The following is a 27,108-nucleotide window of genomic DNA, read 5'->3' as shown; positions in this document are numbered from 1 at the left end:
GACCCTTCGTTCTCCGCGAGCGACCAAAACATTCCAACAGTGTGGTGGTGCCCATTACTGACTGAGCCCAAAGGGTGCACACACATACACTCTGACTCTCAAAAGAGCTGTACAATCCTCTTCCTCCCAGGATACGTAACCACACACACACACAAACACAACTAAACAGCAGAGTTTTGTCTCAGGTGCAAAACTCAGACTGCCTGGTGTCTGTGTAGTGGTCCGTCCCTGTGCTTCTCTCTCTCAACCCCTTTGAGCGGGACCAGGGTCTCTGCCCAATGACAGGCTGCTGGCAGTCAGACTCCAGTCCTTATCTACAACGAAGGCAGTGAAAAAAGACCAAAAGAAAATAGTAAATGTGGAGAATGGTACTGTGAATTGAGGAGCGATAACACAATCTCTCAATATAATATTTTCTCTGTTTTTCTCAGGTGTCTCACAGCAAGGTATCTTGACTTATTCAAATTATTACAGTCCTGAGCATTGTGGTAGGCCTACACCTGATTTATCTGATACAATACTTGACAAACAATAATAAAAACATATTCTGTTTGGGGACATTGTGCTGTGAACTATAACTCCTTTAGTGCCAAAGCTGCCTTTTATCCTCCATTAGTCAGATTGGATTTGGATTCCAATTTCATTATTCTTTTTGAGCCATAAAGTAATTATCATGAGGGATGGGAATGTCATATGTCAGCTAAAACTAAGGTATTAGCCTATGGTATGATAAGGTGATTAAGTAGGCTATAACTAGAGAAAACGAATATATTAGGTTCTCCAAAAATACATTCACTTCTCCCATGAATAGAATTGGCGACCTCTTCAATCGAAGGTAGTCTACAACAGGAAAAAACGCTTTCTTAAGCATAAACAGTAGCCCATCTATATATTTTTTCTGCAGCTGAAAGACAATAGTTCCTTTCACGTTCAGCCATATCTAGTAGAATGCATTTCTTTACCAGTATTGCAAAATATAAAATGGCCTTTCAATTTATTGCTGAATAGGTTAGACTCACAATAACCTGCATTAACCTAAAATAAAACAAATGCTATTATTTAATTACATCACATGTATCTATAATTTAACTGCCAGTGGACTACAAACTACCCTATACAGCGATTCCATTAGCAAATTCAATTGTCTTACCTCAACCGCGGGAGTCAGATCAGAGAGACAGTGCTCTCTCGCGATGCACTGAGACACTGAAGAAATTGGGAGCGCGCAAAAATATTACCCCGCACTCCCATCCCATGGCGCGCGACTATAGAATGTCTGATAATCCCTCTTTGACCTACCAGAGAAATGCATTCCACAGCGTTTAGAGAGAGCCCAGCAAGTGATGAAATGTGATATTATGCACATGCATATCCCTGACCGCCACAGGTGATTGTGCTATCAGGTCATTAACGCCAAAGCCTTCATCACGATGCACTTCCCATAATAGCTACTGTTTAAACGAAAAATGTTGCAAAACACTAGGTTCCAAATATGTACAAAATATAGGAATTTATCATTTGACCTCCATTACTTTTTTATTGAACATAAATATACTGCATTAATGTTGGCTACATTTTGATTAGCCTATTATACAGTGAATAGTAAGACTATTCCATAATCAATACACTTATTGTAGTTGTGAAAATAGTCCTGCCAAAGCCATAGCGTGATATAGCCAGGCAGACAGTCAGGGATGTCAGTTCACCTCCTACCCCCCTCCTCTCCCAGTGCAGGTAGCAGAGCTAAAATGCCTGTACAGATCCTCTCACATACCTCCACAGTATCCTGCGGGCCCTATAGCTATGTCCACTCCTCTACCTGTCAAACACTGCATTATTCATCTATTCATTCTCACATACCTACAGCCAGAAACGAGAGAACAAGGGATATGTTTACCTCTGTTAAAACACTTTGATTCACCCTGCTCTGCTCACTGAATTCACACAGTGGCACTTAATGAAAGAGGGGAATTCCTGCTATTCTACCGCTGCAGGGCCAGGCAGGATAACGTTACACGTTGCTGCATGGGCCTGGGTCTTTAAGTCAAGGACACAGATAGAGTGGCAACCATGACATTGTATAAAGAGCCCTAAACAAATAAAGCCTAATTGAATTGGATTATATTGAGCAGTGTAGGGCAGCTTTTATGAGCCATGAAGCAGTGTGTTCACCAAGAGGGACATGCCCTGTTCCCTGACACTCATTTAATTAGCACTAACTAACTAGCAGGCAGGCTGGCAGGGAAACCAGATGTAGGGAGGAGGGAGGGAGGGAGGGGAGAGAGGAGAGAGAAGAGAGAAGAGAGAAGAGAGAAGAGAGAAGAGAGAGAGAGAGAGAGAGAGAGAGAGAGAGAGAGAGAGAGAGAGAGAGAGAGAGAGAGAGAGAGAGAGAGAGAGAGATTATTACTCCTTCAACATAGGGGCTACTACCAGCTGCTATTTCTAGAGAAGGGCATAGGGACATGACACACAGCCATATTTTCTGTTTATCAAATACAAATTTAAGAGAGTGACTATAAAAACAAAGGCTGTAGTGAGAGAAGAGATAGGTTACATGATTCCAGTTCTGTAGTTTGTCTCCCTGTAGGACAACAGGTACACACACACATACACAAACACACACAGATGCTCCTGTATGACACACACATTACAACTCTCTCTTCTCTACAGCACCAACCAGCCTGATGCTTTATCCTGCTCCTCCTAATTAAGCCACATAAATTAATGACTATTTGGTTAATGAGCCTGGAGCTGCAGGATCCACACAGCCAGGCTTGCTGTGAACAGCAGATCTGTGGAGGAAGAGATGGAGTGATGAGATAAAGGACTGTCTCTGGGCATGGATAGAGTAGAAACAGAGGGACAGCAGGGACTGGAAGCTGACGCTTTGCAGTAGAGAGAAAGCCTTCACCTTATGTTGAATGGAAAATATAGACCCCAATATCATCACACTGTTGAACCAGATCCAGGAGTAGTGTTTAAACAGGAATAAGGGTTGAGTGAGATTGAGTGACTATTATCATTGGAAGAATCAGGCTTGCTCATAATATACCAATTGTCCAAAGTGCCATCTTAAATCTGGTCACTGTTTTTTCACTCTTTGCTGCTAAACACACCTGTATTTCTCAAAGCGCTACACTGCTAAAATTCATTGTGAGTCTAGAAAGAGAGTAGATATGTCATGTGCTTAGTTACTCTCTGGACAATAGAATGGTGTGATGAGAGGAATGTCCCTGAAGGAGGATAGAGAGAGGAAGCCTTCCTCCTCTCCACTGAGCTCCGTGCCAAAACATTTCCATGGCTGTAGCTAGGTTTCCATCCAAGTGGCGACACATTTTCATGTGAATATTCTAAAATCCGCATTTAAAAAATATGCGCATTTCCCAACAGTGGTGTTTCCACCGAACAGACTTGTTGTGGAGTAGTGCACACAAAATGTACTTTTTCGCTTAAGTTGTGTTTCCATCACATTTTCAACTCTACCGATAGCTTTGTCACAAAAACTGTTGCGTTAAAAAGCAAATGTGCCTACTCTGGTCTTGGCACATGTGCTCTACCTAACAGCTGGCAGATACAGTGTGGGTAGGCTGTGTGGGTAGGCTGTGTGAGTAGGCTGTGTGAGTAGGCTGTGTGGGTAGGCTGTGTGGGTAGGCTGTGTGGGTAGGCTGTGTGAGTAGGCTGTGTGAGTAGGCTGTGTGGATAGGCTGTGTGAGTAGGCTGTGTGGGTAGGCTGTGTGAGTAGGCTGTGTGGGTAGGCTGTGTGAGTAGGCTGTGTGGGTAGGCTGTGTGAGTAGGCTGTGTGGGTAGGCTGTGTGGGTAGGCTGTGTGGGTAGGCTGTGTGAGTAGGCTGTGTGGGTAGGCTGTGTGAGTAGGCTGTGTGAGTAGGCTGTGTGAGTAGGCTGTGTGGGTAGGCTGTGTGGGTAGGCTGTGTGGGTAGGCTGTGTGGGTAGGCTGTGTGGGTAGGCTGTGTGAGTAGGCTGTGTGGGTAGGCTGTGTGAGTAGGCTGTGTGGGTAGGCTGTGTGGGTAGGCTGTGTGAGTATGCTGTGTGGGTAGGCTGTGTGGGTAGGCTGTGTGGGTAGGCTGTGTGGGTAGGCTGTGTGGGTAGGCTGGTCTACATGATGAGATTATTATGGATAAGAGCGAAGAATATTTGTATTTGTCAAACAGCAGTCAAGCATCGATCATCATGTCACCAGAATAAGACCCTCCATATTTATTGGAAAGGACCATCAAGCTCATCACCGTGCACTTTCACCACCCTGTGAAGTTCATAATAATTTATTTCATCTGTAACCTAAAAAACTGCATGGTTTCCCAAGTCGTAGTGGGAGGACCACACAACATGTCATCGCGTGACTCCAAGTTTACTTTGATATGATGGTTATTATATCAATACTTGTGCATAAAGACATTTCCACCACCATTTCGCACCTAATTAATTTTACAGACACAAAAAGATCCCATCATGTCGAATGAACAAATGATCTGTCTGCATTTAAAAAATTGTTTCCATCACGACTGTTGGAAAAGCATTCCTCATGAAGCTGGTTGAGAGAATGCCAAGGGTGTGCAAAGCTGTCATCAAGGCAAAGGGTGACTCAAATATAAAATATATTTTGATTTGTTTAACACTTCTTTGGTTACTACATGATTCCATATGTGTTATTTCATAGTTTTGATGTCTTTACTATTATTCTACAATGTAGAAAATAGTAAAAATAAAGAAAAAACCTTGAATGAGTAGGTGTGTCCAAACTTTTGACTGGTACTGTAGGTAACACAAGATAGGTTGTTGGGAAAGACAGACAGCGCCACAAGCAATCTTGGTCAATGTATTCCACTTACCTGCCACCAAAAGATCTATGTTTTTATTGTTCTCACACAATTCTACACTCTGTGAACCCTCTGATTTGTCTTAGACATTGTTTACTGTCCACCCATTCGGGATATGAGTGAACAATGTCAGCAGAGTGGTATATTGATACAATGATGTGTAATAATGTTGTGATTTGTGTACTGTACTTAGGTAGTTCTCCCAATCATGTGTGTATTGTTCCTCACTTTCAGTCTCTCGTGCTCTCCTCCGTGCGCGTTCTCTCTCCCTCTCCCTACGGTGGCTCAGGAGGGACTCTGTACCCGTCTCCGTGTCCAGGCCATCCCGACTGCTTACTGCGTTGGCACTGAAATACACACATTTAAACAGTTTATTTAGATCCACAATGAAACACACACAAAATACCTTCATAATTGCATACCATGTCTCCAAATCTCTTGCATTGTCCCCAGTTCAATAAGTACAACGCACTTCTGTCTGGCATGATCTGTACACAGTCAGGAGAACCTCACAGGGATTCATCTCAAATGATGACACTGTTTCAGATTCAGTCCCCCTAGCCTGAGATATGTCTTATTGTGTGTGTGGTATGTGATGTGTGTTTCACTAAGTGTCATTAATGACCAGATACCCTGAGAGGAGATGGATGCGTTCTGTCCAGAGCTGCTTGATACTAATGAGGAGGGCCACTGAAAGCCCAGATGGTGCCTGTGGCCGGGTGGTGTGTGTGTGTGTGCCTGGGCTAGATGTTGCTGGAGGGCTGTTATTCTATCAGAGGGAAACCGGTTGTACCAAGGGAGGGGCTAGGTTGGGACAATGTCTTATCCTCAATCAGGATTTACCAGGCAGAAGCACATCAATTCTGCCCGCTCTGCACCACACTCAGCCCAAATACTGGCTATTTCCAGAATGAGGCTGAGGTGAAGAGAATGACAGAAGCTCACTATGGGGAATTCACCAAAAGCCTACTAATGACCAGAGAAAAATGACTGCCTGTCTGGCTGGCTGCAAGAGAGGGAGAGGTAGAGAGAGAGGTAGAGAGAGAGAGAGGTAGAGAGAGAGAGGTAGAGAGAGAGAGAGGTAGAGAGAGAGAGAGAGAGAGAGAGAGAGAGAGAGAGAGAGAGAGAGAGAGAGAGAGAGAGAGAGAGAGAGAGAGAGAGAGAGAGAGAGAGAGAGAGAGAGAGAGAGAGAGAGAGAGAGAGAGCGAGAGAGAGAGAGAGAGAGAGAGAGAGAGAGAGAGAGAGAGAGAGAGAGAGAGAGAGAGAGAGAGAGAGAGAGAGAGAGAGAGAGAGAGAAAGAGAGAGAGAGAGAGAGAGAGAGAGAAAGAAAAAGAGCGAGAGAGAGAGAGAGAGAGAGAGAGAGAGAGAGAGAGAGAGAGAGAGAGAGAGAGAGAGAGCGAGAGAGAGAGAGAGAGAGAGAGAGAGAGAGAGAGAGAGAGAGAGAGAGAGAGAGAGCGAGAGAGAGAGAGAGAGAGAGAGAGAGAGAGAGAGAGAGAGAGAGAGAGAGAAAAAAGTGACAACCATGTGGTGGTGAGGGAGCTGACGACAGACATGTCTATGTTTGACCACAAGGTGGCAGTAGTGGCAGCAGGAAGAGCGGAGGCCAGAACAATACAATCATCAGGCAGGCTGACAGCCAAGCAGCAGGGAGCTGCAGCCAGCAGAGGACAAGAAAGAGCCACGATGTCAAACAGTGGATAAAGAGATACTGGAACATGACAGATTGCATGCTCTCAATACAGACCCCTGCAGTAGCTAAAACACTGCTGTACTATAATGGCAACAGCCCCAGCCTACGGGCCCACAGCCTGTCATGCTAAATTTAGCTTTGGGGGCTTCCTTTAACAAGTGCAGTGAGAATCTGTCATCAGTCTGTTTGAAGTCAAAGTCTAGTGCTTGCATTGGGGTCAAACAAGCTTTGAGAAGCAGGGTCTGGCTTCTAAACGTTTAACCCAGCTATGTAACAACACCACACATTGTCTGGCCTCATATCTCTTTATTGACAATGACCTGCAGTATGGCTCTGGATGGGTGCTTTTAGTGGCTCTACACAATGGGAGGCATTGAATAGCAGCAGTCTCTCCCTGAAGATGTTTACCCTATCATAGCTATTTCTGGAGTCGCTCAGGGTGCGTATTCTTCATGAGGACGCTTAGCTAGCTACATAGATAAGCAAACTACCGTGTTACCGCACAGATGGGTGGGCAGTCACTTCATTGGTGAGCAGTAAGTGAGAGTTAGCTAGCATGAACCCTGGCACACATACACACCTACACACACAGAAGAACCCACAAACACACACACACCTCCACCTCCCATATGCGCTCGGCTCGGCCCCCGTGTGGGTTGAATCTCTGTGATGAGCTCTCCAGATTCTGATTAGCATATGGCTTGTGGTGAATTAGAAAGGTCACATGGTGCACATGGTGTGTGTGTGCATGTTTGTGTGTACTTGGGTGTGTAATGATGTGCGCATGGTGTTTATGTGCAGTAGGATACATATGCAGCCAGAGCAGTGTACTCACTGGAAGGAGGGTGGCCGGGAGTCACCGATGCCCCCTGTCCTCTCCAGGGGGGGTGGCAGCTCTGGGTGGCTCTCTGTACACTGGGACCCCCCATCAGAGTGGGAGCTCTCTGCCAGGACCAGCTGCAGAGACAGAGACAGAGACAGAGACAGAGAGAGAGAGAGAGAGAGAGAGAGAGAGAGAGAGAGAGAGAGAGAGAGAGAGAGAGAGAGAGAGAGAGAGAGAGAGAGAGAGAGAGAGAGAGAGAGAGAGAGAGAGAGAGAGAGAGAGAGAGAGAGAGAGAGAGAGAGAGAGAGAGAGAGAGAGATTGTGAGTCAGAGACAGAATACCAGAGACCAATTTGGACATAGAGATGCACAGAAAAGGAGACAGACTGAAAAATATCATTCATGCGTTGCTATAGTTCCCAAGTCTTGTATTGAAAGCTGGAAATCGAGGTTTGAGAAAGGGGTACAGAACAGACATATTCAGTCACAAAAACAGACATAGAAACATAGAAAAAACATGCAGAGGCAGATCCAGGCACAGAAACAGATCCAGGCACAGAGACAGATCCAGGCACAGAAACAGATCCACACAAACAGACATAGTTAAGAGAGTTATCTGAGAGACATAAGAGAGAGATACCCTACTGGGCACACCATGTCATTTCAACATGGATAATTGGGTAATATTTGGTTGAGACAGCAATACGTTTTTTTGAATTGTCAATGTGTTTTCACTATGCCTGCAACCATCTAAAAGCACAACCACAATCCAATGGAAAAATATGGAGAGTCGTTGTGAGTCTGTAAGATGTTGTTCATAATGTGTATGTTTGTATTTGATGTGAATACAAATTAAATAATACAAAATATACACTTTTATTTTTGGTTTAGTTGGAGACGTGAATACAACATATAATTTATTAACTTGTCGACAAGTTAATAGGCTGTTAATAGGGTATTAATTCTGTATTGCAAAAGTGATATTGAATTGTGTTTGGTTGTCAACAGAACCAAATATTAAGATATCAAGGAGTATCGTCTGCGCACTGACTTAGTCCAGTTTGTCTACAAATTAATAATTGATATGTTGGATTCACATCTCCATCTCAACCAAAAATCTAAGTTAAAGAATAGGACTAAATCAAATCAAAATGTATTTAAAGTGCATTTAAAATTTGCTTTGATTTGATTTTGTCATATTCTTTAACTAATATTTTTGGTTGAGATGGAGACGTGAATCCAACATATGAATTATTCATTTGTAGACAAACTGGAATTAAAGCCAGACTACTGTAAGTCAGTGGCAAAGATGGAACTATCCAAGCAGAAGATACGGTACATCTCCTTCAAATGTTGATATTTGGTGGTGTTAACATCCAAACACAATTCAATATCCAGTTTGTCTACAAATTAATAATTGATATGTTGGATTTGATTTGATATTTGTCACTGATTACTACCAACGTGCTATCTTGAGAATGATTATTGCGAGATCTACACTTACTAACTAAATAGATTCACTGCAGCTATCAAAGTTATTCCAAATGGTAGGTTTAACAGAGCAAATGAAATATAGCCATGCTTTATAAGTCAAATATAATCAATGATACTATTTTGGCCAATATAACATTTGTGAAGTCATCCACAGCTATTGTTTCAATTCAGCCCAGGATTCAACTAATAATAGACAATACAGTGAGGGAAAAAAGTATTTGATCCCCTGCTGATTTTGTACGTTTGCCCACTGACAAAGAAATTATCAGTCTATAATTTAAATGGTAGGTTTATTTGAACAGTGAGAGACAGAATAACAACAAAAACTAATTATAAATTGATTTGCATTTTAATGAGGGAAATAAGTATTTGACCCCTCTGCAAAACATGACTTAGTACTTGGTGGCAAAACCCTTGTTGGCAATCACAGAGGTCAGACGTTTCTTGTAGTTGGCCACCAGGTTTGCACACATCTCAGGAGGGATTTTGTCCCACTCCTCTTTGCAGATCTTCTCCAAGTCATTAAGGTTTCGAAGCTGACGTTTGGCAACTCGAACCATCAACTCCCTCCACAGATTTTCTATGGGATTAAGGTCTGGAGACTGGCTAGGCCACTCCAGGACCTTAATGTGCCTCTTCTTGAGCCACTCCTTTGTTGCCTTGGCCGTGTGTTTTGGGTCATTGTCATGCTGGAATACCCATCCACGACCCATTTTCAATGCCCTGGCTGAGGGAAGGAGGTTCTCACCCAAGATTTGACGGTACATGGCCCCGTCCATCGTCCCTTTGATGTGTGAAGTTGTCCTGTCCCCTTAGCAGAAAAAACACCCCCAAAGCATAATGTTTCCACCTCCATGTTTGACGGTGGGGACGGTGTTCTTGGGGGTCATAGGCAGCATTCCTCCTCCTCCAAACACGGCGAGTTGAGTTGATGCCAAAGAGCTCGATTTTGGTCTCATCTGACCACAACACTTTCACCCAGTTCTCCTTCTGAATCATTCAGATGTTCATTGGCAAACTTCAGACGGGCACTGTATCTGTGCTTTCTTGAGCAGGGGGGACCTTGCGGGCGCTGCAGGATTTCAGTCCTTCACGGCGTAGTGTGTTACCAATTGTTTTCTTGGTGACTATGGTCCCAGCTGCATTGACATCATTGACAAGATCCTCCCGTGTAGTTCTGGGCTGATTCCTCACCGTTCTCATGATCATTGCAACTCCACGAGGTGAGATCTTGCATGGAGCCCCAGGCCGAGGGAGATTGACAGTTATTTTGTGTTTCTTCCATTTGCGAATAATCGCACCAACTGTTGTCACCTTCTCACCAAGCTGCTTGGCGATGGTCTTGTAGCCCATTCCTGCCTTGTGTAGGTCTACAATCTTGTCCCTGACATCCTTGGAGAGCTCTTTGGTCTTGGCCATGGTGGAGAGTTTGGAATCTGATTGATTGACTGCTTCTGTGGACAGGTGGCTTTTATACAGGTAACAAACTGAGATTAGGAGCACTCCCTTTAAGAGTGTGCTCCTAATCTCAGCTCGTTACCTGTATAAAAGACACCTGGGAGCCAGAAATCTTTCTGATTGAGAGGGGGTCAAATACTTATTTCTCTCATTAAAATGCAAATCAATTTATAACATTTTTGACATGCGTTTTTCTGGATTTTTTTGTTGTTATTCTGTCTCTCACTGCTCAAATAAACCTACCATTAAAATTATAGACTGATCCTTTCTTTGTCAGTGGGCAAACGTACAAAAACAGCAGGGGATCAGATACCTTTTTCCCTCACTGTACATACACGCCTAGGGGTTTCAAGCTTTGGTTAATTTCAATAATAACTATGTTGGATTCATATCTCCATCTCAACCAAAAATCTAAGTTAAAGAATAGGGCAAAATCAAATCAAACTTTAAATGCACTTTAAATAAAGTTTGATTTAATTTAGTCATATTTTTTAACTTTGACTTACCCTGGATGGGAGACCAAATGAAGATGCTGCCCAACCTATAGTTTATTTTCTGATAGTGGATACAACTTGAAAATCTGACATTGATTCAAAGGTAAAAATTCAACATATTTTATACAAGGTTTGTCTAAGTTGAAAATTGGTTACCATGATGACATAATCCTATGGTTGAGATTTCACCCTTAAAACAACAGTTTATGTTGATGACATTTTGCAAATCCAATGTATTTTCCACGTAGATTCCACGTCACAATACGTTGACAAATTACGCTGAAACTAGATGCATTAAATTAGATGCATTGAAGGGTCCTGAGGAATAACTGGCGGCTATGCAAAAATAACTTGGGAAACAAAGGGCACGTCACAGCGCACATTGCTTTCACTCTGGTGACCGTGTGTGGGTGTAAAATGGCCCATAGATACAGCTGCTCCGCTTTCATCTGAACCATAATAAAGAGTGTTAAAGGAACACGCCAGAGGGAGAATCTAATAACCCTGGAACATGGGACATGATTAAGACACTGGGAAAACCTCATGTAAAATACAGCATTTTTATAAAAATCTCTATTAGACATGTGCAATACTTGACTTTTCATCTACCTGTTACGTTTTAGGATTGTCCAACAATCCTATTTCTTAAAAAAAAAGTCTCACAATTGTTTTTGACCACTCTTACCATACTCTTCTTGTTTTACCATTGTGCTAAGTTACAGTTGACTTTGTTTCCTGATGGTGATACAGTAAATCACTCTCTTGTTTGACAGTATGGAAGTATTCTCTCATCAAAGCATGTCATTGAGATATAACACACAGGAATTGTATGTAAAACAGCCTGTCATGATAATGTAATGCATCACTGCTCCTAGCACCATGTACAACTATACCAAACTAACCTGTGTATGGTATCATTATGTAGGCCTATGTTAGCCTTGTGATAAGATGTAAATCATTGTTAACTGTCCTTATTTGTCGATACTGTATGATATTGCTAGTAAAACTGTTAAGCCTGGTCAGTGTAATGTCATTGTGGAACCACTCCTTGGTTCATCTCCCATTGGCTGAGATCACACCTGTATAAGGCACTTAGCATAGAAGCTGTAGAGTCTTGAGTGTTGCACCGTGGAGGCGTGACAGTGTGATCTCTAGATACACGATATGAGACGTTACGCTACACGTACAGTTGAAGTCGGAGGTTTACATACACCTTAGCCAAATACACTTAAACTCAGTTTTTCACAATTCCTGACATTTAATCCTGTAAGAATTCCCTGTTTTAGGTCAGTTAGGATCACCACTTTATTTTAAGAATGTGAAATGTCAGAATAATAGCAGAGAGAATGATTTATTTAAGCTTTTATTTCTTTCATCACATTCTCAGTTGGTCAGAAGTTTACATACACTCAATTAATATTTGGTAGCATTGCCTTTAAATTGTTTAACTTGGGTCAAATGTTTCGGGTAGCCTTCCACAAGCTTCCCACAATAAGTTGGGTGAATTTTGGCCCATTCCTCCAGATATTGCTGGTGTAACTGAGTCAGGTTTGTAGGCCTCCTTGCTCGCACACGCCTTTTCAGTTCTGCCCACACATTTTATATAGGATTGAGGTCAGGGCTTTGTGATGGCCACTCCAATACCTTGACTTTGTTGTCCTTAAGCCATTTTGCCACAACTTTGGAAGTATGCTTGGGGTCATTGTCCATTTGGAAGACCCATTTGCGACCAAGCTTTAACTTCCTGACTGATGTCTTGAGATGTTGCTTCAATATATCCACATAATTTTCCTTCCTCATGATGCCATCTATTTTGTGAAGTGCACCAGTCCCTCCTGCAGCAAAGCACCCCCAAAGCATGATGCTGCCACCCCCGTGCTTCATGGTTGGGATGGTGTTCTTCACCTTGCAAGCAACCCCCTTTTTCCTCCAAACATAACAATGGTCATTATGGCCAAACAGATCTATTTTTGTTTCATCAGACCAGAGGACATTTCTCCAAAAAGTACGATCTTTGTCCCCATGTGCAATTGCAAACCGTAGTCTGGCTTTTTTATGGCGGATTTGGAGCAGTGGCTTCTTCCTTGCTGAGTGGCCTTTCAGGTTATGTCGATATAGGACTTGTTTTACTGTGATATATAGATAATTTGTACCTGTTTCCTCCAGCATCTTCACAAGGTCCTTTGCTGTTGTTCTGGGATTTATTTGCACTTTTCGCACCAAAGTACGTTCATCTCTAGGAGACAGAATGCGTCTCCTTCCTGAGCGGTATGACGGCTGCATGGTCCCATGGTGTTTATACTTGCGTACTATTGTTTGTACAGACGAACGTGGTACCTTCAGGCATTTGGAAATTGCTCCCAAGGATGAACCAGACTTGTGGAGGTTTTACTTTCTGAGGTCTTGGCTGATTTCTTTTCATTTTCCCATGATGTCAAGAAAAGAGGCACTGAGTTTGAAGGTAGGCCTTGAAATACATCCACAGGTACACCTCCAACTGACTCAAATGATGTCAATTAGCCTATCAGAAGCTTCTAAAGCCATGACATCATTTTCTGGAATTTTCCAAGCTGTTTAAAGGCACAGTCAACTTAGTGTATGTAAACTTCTGACCCACTGGAATTGTGATACAGTGAATTATAAGTGAAATAATCTGTCTGTAAACAATTGTTTGAAAAATTACTTGTGTCATGCACAAAGTACAGTGAGGGAAAAAAGTATTTGATCCCCTGCTGATTTTGTACGTTTGCCCACTGACAAAGAAATGATCAGTCTATAATTTTAATGGTAGGTTTATTTGAACAGTGAGAGACAGAATAACAACAAAAACATCCAGAAAAACGCATGTCAAAAATGTTATAAATTGATTTGCATTTTAATGAGAGAAATAAGTATTTGACCCCCTCTCAATCAGAAAGATTTCTGGCTCCCAGGTGTCTTTTATTCAGGCAACGAGCTGAGATTAGGAGCACACTCTTAAAGGGAGTGCTCCTAATCTCAGTTTGTTACCTGTATAAAAGACACCTGTCCACAGAAGCAATCAATCAATCAGATTCCAAACTCTCCACCATGGCCAAGACCAAAGAGCTCTCCAAGGATGTCAGGGACAATTTTGTAGACCTACACAAGGCTGGAATGGGCTACAAGACCATCGCCAAGCAGCTTGGTGAGAAGGTGACAACAGTTGGTGCGATTATTCGCAAATGGAAGAAACACAAAAGAACTGTCAATCTCCCTCGGCCTGGGGCTCCATGCAAGATCTCACCTCGTGGAGTTGCAATGATGATGAGAACCGTGAGGAATCAGCCCAGAACTACACAGGAGGATCTTGTCAATGATCTCAAGGCAGCTGAGACCATAGTCACCAAGAAAACAATTGGTAACACACTACGCCGTGAAGGACTGAAATCCTGCAGCGCCCGCAAGGTCCCCCTGCTCAAGAAAGCACATATACATGCCCGTCTGAAGTTTGCCAATGAACATCTGAATGATTCAGAGGAGAACTGGGTGAAAGTGTTGTGGTCAGATGAGACCAAAATGGAGCTCTTTGGCATCAACTCAACTCGCCGTGTTTGGAGGAGGAGGAATGCTGCCTATGACCCCAAGAACACCGTCCCCACCGTCAAACATGGAGGTGGAAACATTATGCTTTGGGGGACAGGACAACTTCATCGCATCAAAGGGACGATGGACGGGGCCATGTACCGTGAAATCTTGGGTGAGAACCTCCTTCCCTCAGCCAGAGCATTGAAAATGGGTCGTGGATGGGTATTCCAGCATGACAATGACCCAAAACACACGGCCAAGGCAACAAAGGAGTGGCTCAAGAAGAAGCACATTAAGGTCCTGGAGTGGCCTAGCCAGTCTCCAGACCTTAATCCCATAGAAAATCTCTGGAGGGAGCTGATGATTCGAGTTGCCAAACGTCAGCCTCAAAACCTTAATGACTTGGAGAAGATCTGCAAAGAGGAGTGGGACAAAATCCCTCCTGAGATGTGTGCAAACCTGGTGGCCAACTACAAGAAACGTCTGACCTCTGTGATTGCCAACAAGGGTTTTGCCACCAAGTACTAAGTCATGTTTTGCAGAGGGGTCAAATACTTATTTCCCTCATTAAAATACAAATCAATTTATAACATTTTTGACATGCATTTTTCTGGATTTTGTTGTTGTTATTCTGTCTCTCACTGTTCAAATAAACCTACCACTAAAATTATAGACTGATCATTTCTTTGTCAGTGGGCAAACGTACAAAATCAGCAGGGGATCAAATACTTTTTTCCCTCACTTTAGATGTCCTAACCGACTTGCCAAAACTATAGTTTGTTAACAAGAAATTTGTGGAGTGGTTCAAAAACAAGTTTTAATGACTCCAACCTAAGTGTATGTAAACTTCCTACTTCAACTGTATGTTTATCTACACGCTGAGCCAGCGAGCGGTAGAGAGGAGAGCAATGGGGAGGGGGGGGGGCTACGGGATGGGGGGAAACGACGTGGGGGCGCCATCCATCTCACTTACCCAGGACACCACTCTCCCGTTGAAGCAGGGTAACTTGGCGTTGTCGTCGGAAATTTCCTCTTTGACAACCCTGTGGAACGGACAGACAAACACACACGCACACATGTGCAACACACACACGCAAACACAGACACACAAAGAGAGAGGGAGAGAGAGAGAGAGAGAGAAATAGAAAGAGAGAGAGAATGAGTGAACATTGGGCACACAGCTGTTAGCCTAACACCCAGGAATCATCTCTACTAGCCTGCCCTGCTCTGCACAGCTGAAGCATTCCGCAAGCGATGCTTAATAAGTTGAATTTACACTTTTTAACCCATGTTACTGTTGACAGTCCATTGAATGAGGATAGATGTTGAGCCTCATCCTCCATAAGTGATCTACTGGCGCTGACTAAGCATAAGAACATGATAATGGTGCAGAAACATGACATGGACAACCACACAGCTCAACAGCGTGTGCACTGTGCTGGTGTGTATGTGTGACAAGTCTGGGCATTGGGGAAATACATTGAATTTGTATTTATCTTGCGCACAATATATACTGAACAAAAATATTTCAACGATTTTACTAAGTTACATTTCATATAAGGAAATCAGTCAATTGAAATAAATAAATTAGGCCCTAATCTATGGATTTCACATGACTGGGCAGGGGTGCAGCCATGGGTGGGCCTGGCTCTCAAGTGGGTGGGGCTATGCCCTCCCAGGCTCCCACTGGGGAGCCAGGCCCAGCCAATAAAAAGGGCTTTATTACAGTTTCATCAGCTCTCTGGGTGGCTGGTCTCAGACGATCCCACAGGTGAAGAAGTTGGATGTGGAGGTCCTGGGCTGGCGTGGCTACACGTGATCATGGGTTGTGAGGCCGGTTGGACGTACTGCAAATTCTCTAAAACGACGTTGGAGGCAGCTTATGGTAGAGAAATGAACATTAAATTCTCTAGCAACAGCTCTGGTGGACATTCCTGCAGTCAGCATGCCAATTGCACGCTCCCTCAAAACTTGAGACATCTGTGGCATTGTGTTGTGTGACAAAACTGCACATTTTAGAGTGGCCTTTTATTGTCTCCAGCACAAGGTGCACCTGTGTAATGATCATGCTGTTTAGTCAGCTTCTTGATATGCCACACCTGTCAGGTGGATGGATTATTTTGGCAAAGGAGAAATGCTCACTAACAGGGATGTAAACACATTTGTGCACAACTTTAATTTCAGCTCATGAAACATGGGACCAACACTTTACATGTTGCGTTGAAATTTTTGTTCAGTATACATATCGTCATCATATATCCACATTCCAAATAAACTAGTGAGAGAGTGGGTGTGTTGCCATGAAAAAGGGCCAGGGTAGTGTCTGCCAGGGTGTCAGGAGTCAGGAGTCAGAGGGGTATTAATAGAGTGATTGAGGGTGTGAGTCTACCTCAATGTGTACATCTCAGACTGTAAATTCCTCACAAAAATACCTCCCAGTTACCCTCTGACCCCTTAGACAGGGTTTAGCATTAACCAGTAACCAGCCACACCTGCTGGGCTCCTGTCACAGAGTACAGACTACAGACTCAGAGCAGGCCTGGCTGGAGGCCTGGGATACAAACAAACACACAGACACACAGACTGTATCCTGGGCTATAGGGCTGCAGTTATGCCTTTTTTAGAGGTGGGAGACTAATAGCTAATAATTAGCTAATAAATGTGTGAATTCTAAAAAGTTCTGAAAAGATCAGTTCAGTTTATCTTTATCTAACCAAGATAGTCCACCCAGCAACATCTCACTGTTTTCCAGGTAGTCCTGGAACATGAATAGGACAAAGACACTACTTGAAAGAAAAGCAACAAAGTCTCTGATGAAGACTTTACACAAGGTTTCTTGTGTAAAGTTCATACTCACATGACGTCAGCGAGCAACTGTGTGTTGCTGACTGTGTGTTGCTGACTGTGTGTTGTTGACTGTGTGTTGCTGACTGTGTGTTGCTGACTGTGTGTTGCTGACTGTGTGTTGCTGACTGTGCGTTGCTGACTGTGTGTTGCTGACTGTGTGTTGCTGACTGTGTGTTGCTGACTGTGCGTTGCTGACTGCGTGTGCTGCTGTGGCTGTATTATACTGTATTGTGGGAGTGGAAGAGAGAGATAACGTAGTCTTGTGGCTGGAACTGACTAACACAGAGAGAGAATGCTTCTGTGTGTGTGGCCTGTTCTGTTCCACCACAGAGAGGAAGAGGGGGTGTGATTCTCATCATTAGGTAGGAAGTGTTTGCATCCTCTCTCTATAGCCACATGACCAACTGAAGGTAACTTGGGAGGATGTGGGAGCGGTCAATACAAACAAATAGCCTATAGTCAAAGTCAACAGTTTTTAACTCCTATGGTCTTGGGATGGGCCTCTGATATATTGTTAGAAGTGAGTGCTAGTTTAATCCTGTTCCAAATTTAACAACATCATATTGGTCAATTAATGGTAAAGTATCTTGCTTTTGTGCTATAAGTTGATCAAATAGGCCACCTATAACATGAATCATATCTCTCTCTCTCTCTCTCTCTCTCTCTCTCTCTCTCTCTCTCTCTCTCTCTCTCTCTCTCTCCCTCTGGAACTGTGGATTCAGATGTAACTAATCTGTCAGATAAGATGTACGACACGGTTGTGAATCAGTAATAATGATGAGCATCTCTGGACCGTTGACTACCTGGGGTTGGAATATAACATCAGCTATCATGTGTAACTAACATGTGACCATTCTCTTCTTCTTCTTTTCTCTCTCTCTCTCTCTCTCTCTCTCTCTCTCTCTCTCTCTCTCTCTCTCTCTCTCTCTCTCTCTCTCTCTCTCTCTCTCTCTCTCTCTCTCTCTCTCTCTCTCTCTCTCTCCCTCTCTCTCACTTTCTGTTAAAAGCATTAAAACCAAAGGAATCCAGACACACATCCAAAGCAAACAAAATGATGTGCACTCTGTAAACCATGACCTTTCTTCATGCATACTTTCATATTCAAACAGATTTCAGCAGCAGAATTTGCTACACCGAGTTCCGTAATGCCGCATACGTCCAGTAGCTATCTCAGTAGGTGACACACACACAGGAGGGCTCGGTTTAAAAAGGGACATGGTGTCAGACTCTTGGTTCCCGTCAACACAACTCTCACTTCTCAAATCCGGCAGCTTAAACAAGTCTTAACAGATTTCACAGGATAATGACACAAGATTTACAGGGAAATTGCTGCATATTCTAGTGGTGGGCCACTGCACGGCACGGCTGTGTGTGTCTGTGTGCTTGTGTGTGTGTGTAGGGATTAGAAGTGTTTATTTATACCCAGGACAGAAGGAAAGCTAGTTATAGTCTGGCCCAACAGCACAGGGTCAGGAGGGGCGACCAACCAGCCGGCTGTACACTGGCCCATAGTCCAAGGCTTTCACTCACCATAACAGTCAGAGTACACAAAATATTTGTGATTCAAATGAGAATGAAAATGTCTTTAATAATTCAAGAGGATCAGTTCCTCAACCCTCCCTCCTATTCTTGAAACTTCAGGTTCTCAAACGTATCCATCAAGTTATTGTACTGTAATAATAACAACATGAATATTTTAAGTGAGGTAAGTGTGTAGAGCAGGTGCAAAAACAGCAGATTTTACTCTCCATATGCAGCTGAGTATCCTCATTCATAGCAAGAGCACTTACATCCTTTCCTTACATCATTACCTTCAGTGAGCCTCAATGACAAAGATTTTACTGAGGTCTCAAACAAACATCTCAACCGTTGCCATGACAAAACAGCATATTATCAACCTCAAAGCTATTGAATGATACAGAGACTGGAAGGCTATTTTACTACATGGCTTGAATTAATTGTACATTTACTGTAAATTTGCAGGCAAAAATACAAATCACTGCTAATTTGTGTGGCGGAACAACATTACAGTATAATGTAGTATTTTACCAGGCAGTTGTGTGATAAAAACTCAACAGCAACCCAGATTTACATTCTATGCTACACAAATCTATGTTTTAACACACAATACGTCAAGAGATATAAGCTAAACAATTTATGCATAATCATACCATCACAGATGGACTTAATACATTTTCTGGGCAAACAATTCATAAAAATAATGTGTTGCACATTCACTAATCCTGATATTATCAGCACAAAACTAATATATCATTACAATGAAATAAAAAATTGGCTTCTTCCCCTTCACAACTGGGGGTCTACTGACTGAACATTTACATATCAAACACTGTCTATAACTGCAAGGGATTCCATGGTTTTCCTCTCTACTGGAGTGTTATGTAAACACAGCCTATGTAGTCTATGTTGTCACCAGCCATATTATCCTTTGTGTGTCCCTGACCATCTGTCACGACTTCCGCCGAGGCTGCCTCCCCTCCTTGTTCGGGCAGGCTTCGGCGCTCGTCGTCACCGGCTTACTAACCACTGCCGCTTCTATATTCATCATTCCATTTGTCTTGTCTTGTCATTACACACACCTGGTTCTTATCCCCTCGTTAGTCCGTGTATAAGTGTTCCCTCTGCCCCCTTGTCCTTGTGGTTGATTGTTTATTGTGAGAGTAGTGTAGCTCGGTGGAGCTACTCGTACCATTTTGTTGCCAGGGTAGATATTTCCCCTGTGCCTATGTATTGTTGGATCTACCGTTACAGTGTATTGCCAGGGATGATAGTTTCCCCTATGCCTGTTTCGTTTGTCGCTATTCCAGCGCATTTGTGTGTAAAGACGGAATAAACTCTGTATTCGGTGATTACCCTCCTGTGCCTGACTCCTTCCATCACACTCATCACAGAATCACCCACCTTGCTATGGAGTCAGCGGGAGAAGAGCGCATGCCTGGAGTCGTGGCACGAGTCCAGGAGCATTCCACGATGCTGGCCAGCTTGGGGGAAGCGATGGATCGGGTTCTTCAGGTCGTCCAACGCCTGGAGAGGAGAGGACCCGATCTGTCGAGACCAGCTGGCCAACCGGATCCAGCCACCTACACCACAGCACCCGGAGGGATCCAGATAGCCCAACCACGGGCGTTCGATGGGACGGCGGCACTCTGCCAAGGATTCCTCCTCCAACTAGAGCTTTACTTCTCCAGCATCAGGCCGGCGCCATCGGAGCGGGAGAAGGTGTCCGTTCTCATTTCCTGCCTCTGTGGGAAAGCCCTGGAGTGGGCCAACGCGGTGTGGAACGAAGGAGGAGCCGCGTTGGAGGACTACGGGGAGTTCGCTCGCCTCTTCCGGGCGGTCTTCGATCACCCGCCCGAGGGTCGAGAGGCGGGCGAGCGGCTGGTCCACCTGAGGCAGGGGACGAGGACCGCGCAGGACTTCGCATTGGAGTTTCGGACTCTGGCAGAGGGGTCCGGGTGGAACAAGCGGGCCCTGATCGACCATTTCCGGTGCCATCAGCGGGAGGACGTCCGACAGGAGCTAGCCTGCCAGGACACCATGTTGTCCTTCCCGAAACTGGTGGACATGGCCATTCGTTTGGACAACCTGCTGGCAGCCAGAGGACATCCTGGTAGTGGTCTGCCCGTTTCCACCCTGGACGATTCGGATCCCGAGCTGATGGAGCTGGGTGGAGCCGCCGTCCGAGAAAGCGGAGGAAGACAGCGACAGTGCCACTCTGGTGGCACAAAGGGACAGTACACCACACGTCGTAGTCAACGTTCTTTTGGGCCTGGAGGCGGCAGGCAGGGCACTCTCGCATCACCCCAGGTATCGAACACCCACACTTGTTCAGAGCCCTCTGCTGCGCACTGTACCCTACCTATCTACTTTCCCGATCACATGGTAGTTCCCCAGTGTAAGGCGCTAGTTGATTCAGGCGCAGCTGGGAACTTTATGGACAGGGCATTCACATGCCGTCAAGGCATTTCATTGGTTCCCCTATCCATTCCACTCCCCATCAGAGCACTTGATAGTCGACCATTAGGGTCCGGGTTTGTTACGGAAGTCACTATACAAGTCACAATGATCACCCAGGAGACTCATTGTGAGCAGGTTATTTTTCAGATTATTGAGTCTCCTGCTTTCCCTGTGGTATTAAGTATCCCTTGGCTAGCACTCCACAACCCCACCATCTCATGGCCACAGAGGGCTCTCACGGGGTAGGTGTCTAGGTGTTTCCGTTGGTGCAACCGCATTCCCCCTGAATACCTCGATTTGGCGCACGCGTTTTCTAACGCTGACATCCTGGTGTATTCCGCTATGTATTCCGCTGTGTCCCTGGTTCGCAAAGTGCTGGACCAACTGTTGGAAAATGACCTTTATGCCAAGGCAGAGAAGTGTATGTTTTTCCAGCAGTCCATCTCCTTCCTTGGATACCGCATTACCACCTCAGGTGTGGAGATGGAGGGAGATCGCATTTCAGCCGTGCGTAATTGGCCGACTCCAACCACGGTTAAGGAGGTGCAGCGCTTCCTTGTATTTGCCAACTACTATCAGAGGTTTATCCGGGGCTTTGGCAAGGTCGCAGCTCCCATTACCTCCCTGTTGAATTGTGGGCCGTCCCGGCTTCGCTGATCTGCTGAGGCTGACCTGGCCTTCAGGAGACTGCAGGGTCTGTTCACCTCAGCCCCGGTACTGGCCCACCCCGATCCATCACTACTGTTCGTAGTGGAGGTGGATGCGTCCGAGGTAGGGATAGGCGCTGTCCTATCCCAACGCTCGGGCACGCCACTCAAGCTCCGCCCCTGTGCCTTCTTCTCTAAGAAGCTCAGCCCGGCGGAGCAGAACTACGACGTTGGTGATTGGGAGCTGTTGGCTGTTGTCTGAGCTTTGACCGTGTGGAGGCATTGGCTCAAAGGGGCGAAACACCCTTTCCTCGTCTGGACGGACCACCGTAACCTGGAGTACATCCGGGCAGCAAGGAGGCTGAATCGTCGCCAGGCCAGGTGGGCCCTATTCTTCACCCGGTTTGATTTTACACTGTCATACATTCCGGGTACGAAGAACGTGAAGGCAGACGCACTGTCCCGGCTGTATGACACAGAGGAGAGGTCCAGAGACAACACCCCCATACTCCCGGCCTCCTGCATTGTGGCACCGGTAGTATGGGTGATGGACGCGGATATAGAGCAGGCATTACGCACAGATCCATCTCCACCTCAGTGTCCAGCTGGGCTGCGGTACGTGCCTGCTCTTATCCGTGATCGGCTGATCTTTCTGGGCACACACGTCACCCTCCTCTGGTCACCCAGGTATCGGTCATACAGTGCCATGCCTGATCGGAAAGTACTGGTGGCCTACCTTGGCTAAGGACGTGAGGATGTTCGTCTCCTCCTGCTCAGTGTGCGCCCAGAGTAAGGCACCTAGGCACCTCCCAGCGGGTAAGGTACAACCTTTACCAGTTCCACAACGACCATGGTCTCACCTTAGTGTTGATTTCTTGACTGATCTTCCCCTCTCCCAAGGTAACACCACCATCCTGGTCGTTGTGGACCGCTTCTCCAAGTCCTGCCGCCTCCTTCCTCTGCCCGGTCTCCCCACGGCCCCGCAGACTGCGGAGGCCCTGTTTACTCACGTCTTCCGGCACTACGGGTGCCAGAGGATATAGTGTCCAACCGAGGTCCCCAGTTCACGCCCAAGGTTAGAAGGCGTTCATGGAACGTCTGGGGGTCTCGGTCAGCCTGACCTCTGGGTTCCACCCCGAGTCAAATGGGCAGGTGGAATGGGTAAATCAGGATGTGGGTAGGTTCCTGCGGTCCTACTGCCAGGACCGGCCGGGGGAGTGGTCGGTGTTCTTGCCATGGGCAGAATATGCCCAGAACTTTCTCTGCCACTCCTCTACTAACCTAACGCCATTCCAATGTGTTTTAGGTTACCAACTGGTTCTGGCACCGTGGCACCAGAGCCAGAGCCAGACCGAGGCTCCTGCGGTGGATGACTGGTTTTGGCGCGCAGAGGAGATGTGGGACGCTGCCCACGTTCACCTCCAGCGCGCTGTGCGTCGTCAGAAGGCCAACGCTGACCGTCACCGCAGTGAGGCCCCGCCTGCCCTGCCGAAAGCTGAGCCCGCGGTTTGTGGAGCCGTTCAAAGTCCTGAGGAGAATCAACGAGGTCACGTATAGGTTATTACTTCCCCCTGATTACCCTATTAACCCCTCGTTTCATGTGTCTTTTCTCAGGCCGGTGGTGGTTGGTCCGCTCCAGGAGTCTGAGGTGCGGGAGGTTCCTCCACCTCCTCTGGACATTGAGGGGGCCCCGGCGTACTCTGTCCGTTCCATCCTGGATTCGAGGCGTCGGGTGGGGGGCCTTCATTACCTCGTGGAGTGGGAAGGGTACGGTCCGGAGGAACGGTGCTGTGTCCCAGTGAGGGATATCCTCGATCCCTCCCTGTTGCAGGATTTCCACTGTCGCCATCCGGCTCGCCCTGCTCCGCGTCCTCCTGGCCGTCCCCGAGGCCGGGGTCGGCACGCTGCTGGAGCTGCGCGTCAAGGAGGGGATACTGTCACGACTTCCGCCGAGGCTGCCTCCCCTCCTTGTTCGGGCAGGCTTCGGCACTCGTCATCACCGGCTTACTAACCACTGCCGCTCCTATATTCATCATTCCATTTGTCTTGTCTTGTCATTACACACACGTGGTTCTTATCCCCTCGTTAGTCTGTGTATAAATGTTCCCTCTGCCCCCTTGTCCTTGATTGTTTATTGTGAGAGTAATGTAGCTCAGTGGAGCTACTCATACCATTTTGTTGCCAGGGTAGATATTTCCCCTGTGCCTATGTATTGTTGGATCTACCATTACAGTGTATTGCCAGGGATGATAGTTTCCCCTGTGCCTGTTTCGTTTGTCGCTATTCCAGCGCATTTGTGTGTAAAGACGGAATAAACTCTGTATTCGGTGATTACCCTCCTGCGCCTGACTCCTTCCATCACACTCATTTTTAGTCATTTAGCAGACGCTCTTATCCAGAGCGACTTACAGTTAGTGAGTGCATACATTTTCATACTGGCCCCCCATGGGAAATGAACCCACAACCCTGGCGTTGCAAGCGCCATGCTCTACCAACTGAGCTACAGGGGACTACTACTTGTCAAACACAGAGAACTGATACTGTATACTGGATGTTGGGGTGGGATTGGCATGGGGTGTGGGGGGTCCGTGGGTGGCTTTTGATATTTTTTTGATATTAATTTCTTACTAATTGGTAGGAAGAAGTTTGATCCAAATCTGATGTTGGGTACTATATTTCTTAAATATGATCTGAATCCTATCAATTAAAAACTGCCAATTTGGGTGCAATCAACCAGCTCAACCTCGCCAAGATAAAACTACACTTCAACAAAACAATGCTTTAGGAGTGCCAATCCTACCTGCTTCCAACTAAATAAACAATTTCAGAACAATCAGATGGTGGGTGTCATGGCTTGCTGAAATGACATGGAACGACTCGCTCTCCTTCTCAGTCAGAGTCGCTCCTCTCCTCCTTCACCAGTAGTTTCTTCCCTTTCTTCGGCCCCACTCCGAGTTCCCATTTGGCAACTCTCTTGGTGAGGCATTTCTGACGGTATTTGTCAGCGTCGGCAACAGGCACCAACTCACTCAGTTCAAGACAGTCATTGAGCTTCTTCAGCATCTCATATTTTTCCTTCCCTCTGATCTGAAGAGTGTAGATCTCATCGTCGCTCACAGCAGGGGAGGAGGACTTGGTCTTCTTACTGACCTCAGGCCGAGGGCCAGGCAGGGAGGCCTCCTTCACTCATCACAACATCAGTGTTGTTTCCATACTGTGCCAGTTGTACAGCCAGTGAAACAATCTAACAATGATATCCTAGTACAGATATAAAGCGATTCAATGTGTTGATTGACATGACAAGACACATAAGTTGTCTTGTGAAACATTGAATAGGCCTAAAACACTGTACTGTAGTGCGTTCAACAACCTCTAACCCTAACTTTAACTCTTTAGAACAAACATGTTGTGTTTGTTTCCATAATCAGGTGGTGGATCACCTCACCTGGGGCCCCATGGAGCAGTCTGCCCTGGCCCTGCACTAAGACTGACTGGAGGGACAGGACAGGAAGGCCCTGCTAAGGCCACAGTATAGACCCAACTAAATAACCTGCTACCAGTAAAAACCACTTCCCTCACAAGGTCGTTCTGCCTGCTGTGGGAAATGTCTGAGGTAGTGACGTTTCTAGCCTGTGTGTGTTAGACAAAGAACTGCCTGTCTCTGTGTGTGGGTTTCATCTTTTGATATTTGTGATAACCTGGTACTAAAAACAGCTTGGCTCGACAATCGCCTCTAAACAGCTTCAATAGCAGAATAACTGGAACAATAGTCCAGTAGCACAATAACTTATTGGTAAAAGGAATTAAGCTCAATGTCCCTTACTGGCTACTGGATAGCGGCTGACTTCATTCAGTATAAAGTCACCAGCTAATACAACAGTCAATGTGATAACTCAATGTGATGACTCAATCCAAATAAGGAAAGTACAATCACACCAGATGGAGAGTCAGCGCTTCTATAGAACTATGACTTTGTGTGTGTGTGTGTGTGTGTGTGTGTGTGTGTGTGTGTGTGTGTGTGTGTGTGTGTGTGTGTGTGTGTGTGTGTGTGTGTGTGTGTGTGTGTGTGTGTGTGTGTGTGTGTGTGTGTGTGTGTGTGTGTGTGCCTGCATGCGTGGTGCTTGCCCACATGCTTGTGATGGTGTGAGCTTGTCAGAAGAGAAACAGACATTGACACAAATATGTCATCCTCCAAGGAGGACTCTATAACAAGTGGACCTCTGACCTACAACTATTGGAGGTGTCCATGTTGTCTGAATGTGTGGGAGCAGGAGGCGGGGGGAAGGAGAGGTCAAACACCTTCTATTAACAAGACCATAACAAGAAACTATTACCATCTCTATAGACCTGTCTGACAGGGGGAGATATCGGTCTGTGCAGAAAGACTGAGTGATGACAACATAATAATGAGTGCAAAGAAAAGGCTGAGAGGAAATACTACTTACATTTTTACATTTTAGTCATTTAGCAGACGCTCTTGAGTGCATACATTTGTCATACTTTTTTCATACTTATAAGAATAAAAACATGGGTCTAACTAGAATCATTCATACTTATACTTAGCATGTATCGTGAATTACTCATGAATGTTTCCTACATTAATTCTGAACTAATACTAGTAAATACCCTTTGAAAAAAAAGAGGATATATCCCTCTACATTAAAAAAAATATGTGAATAGACTATAGTTTATAATCAAAACATATATATTCAACATCTAACCAATCAGTCAGTCAGTCGTATACCAACCTATTTGATGTCAGAGATCATTCATTAAATGTCTGATGATTGGCTACAATGTCACAAAGAAAAAAGTAATATTGCTTTCACTGGAAATCTATTGGCCAATAGTCCACTTTACATTGTCCATTCACAGGACAATAGCCATAACTATAAAAGCAGTAACATGGGCAATTAAAACGCGTGTTATTTATTAAATTGCATTTACAATAGAGTATTAGTGTTAGTCAGGTTCTGCACATTTACGTGAGGTATGTCAAGCAAATTCTTGCGCAATTCTTGCTCTATATTAGACGATTATGGCAGGCCGTCAGTCCACGACACTCGCCTCTTTCTGGGAGTGCTCTTCTACCGGGCAGCCATGTTTCTACTCAGGGCATTTTCAGCTGATTTGCGGCCTAATTACAAAAAAATTGTCAAATCCAAACAACGAAGAGTAAGCGTTTAAGTCAAAGAGGCGATGTTTAACCCATTCGTTATATAACATGTATGAGTAGCATATGGCGCGTTGTGTTTTCCATGTTCGCTTGATTCACCTTCTGCCTACTATCGGAGGAAA

General features: G+C 45.2%; 1 protein-coding gene across 2 annotated transcripts in view; it reads right to left on the bottom strand.

Moving 5' to 3' along the window:
• Positions 1-27,108, bottom strand: part of LOC121545653 (segment polarity protein dishevelled homolog DVL-1-like) — a 40,067-nt gene that overhangs the window by 11,652 nt on the left and 1,307 nt on the right. For both annotated transcript variants that reach the window (XM_045209481.1, XM_045209482.1), the window contains exons 2-4: positions 15,312-15,381; positions 7,360-7,481; positions 5,063-5,181 (exon numbers count right to left, since the gene is read on the bottom strand). In XM_045209481.1, the coding sequence (XP_045065416.1) occupies positions 5,063-5,181; positions 7,360-7,481; positions 15,312-15,381 (311 nt within the window). The remainder of the gene's footprint in view (positions 1-5,062; positions 5,182-7,359; positions 7,482-15,311; positions 15,382-27,108) is intronic.

The sequence above is a fragment of the Coregonus clupeaformis genome, chromosome 30 (genome assembly GCF_020615455.1).
Source record: "Coregonus clupeaformis isolate EN_2021a chromosome 30, ASM2061545v1, whole genome shotgun sequence".
NCBI lineage: Eukaryota > Metazoa > Chordata > Actinopteri > Salmoniformes > Salmonidae > Coregonus > Coregonus clupeaformis.
Note: the sequence above shows the minus strand (reverse complement) of the source record. Positions and strands in the feature narration are given on the sequence as shown.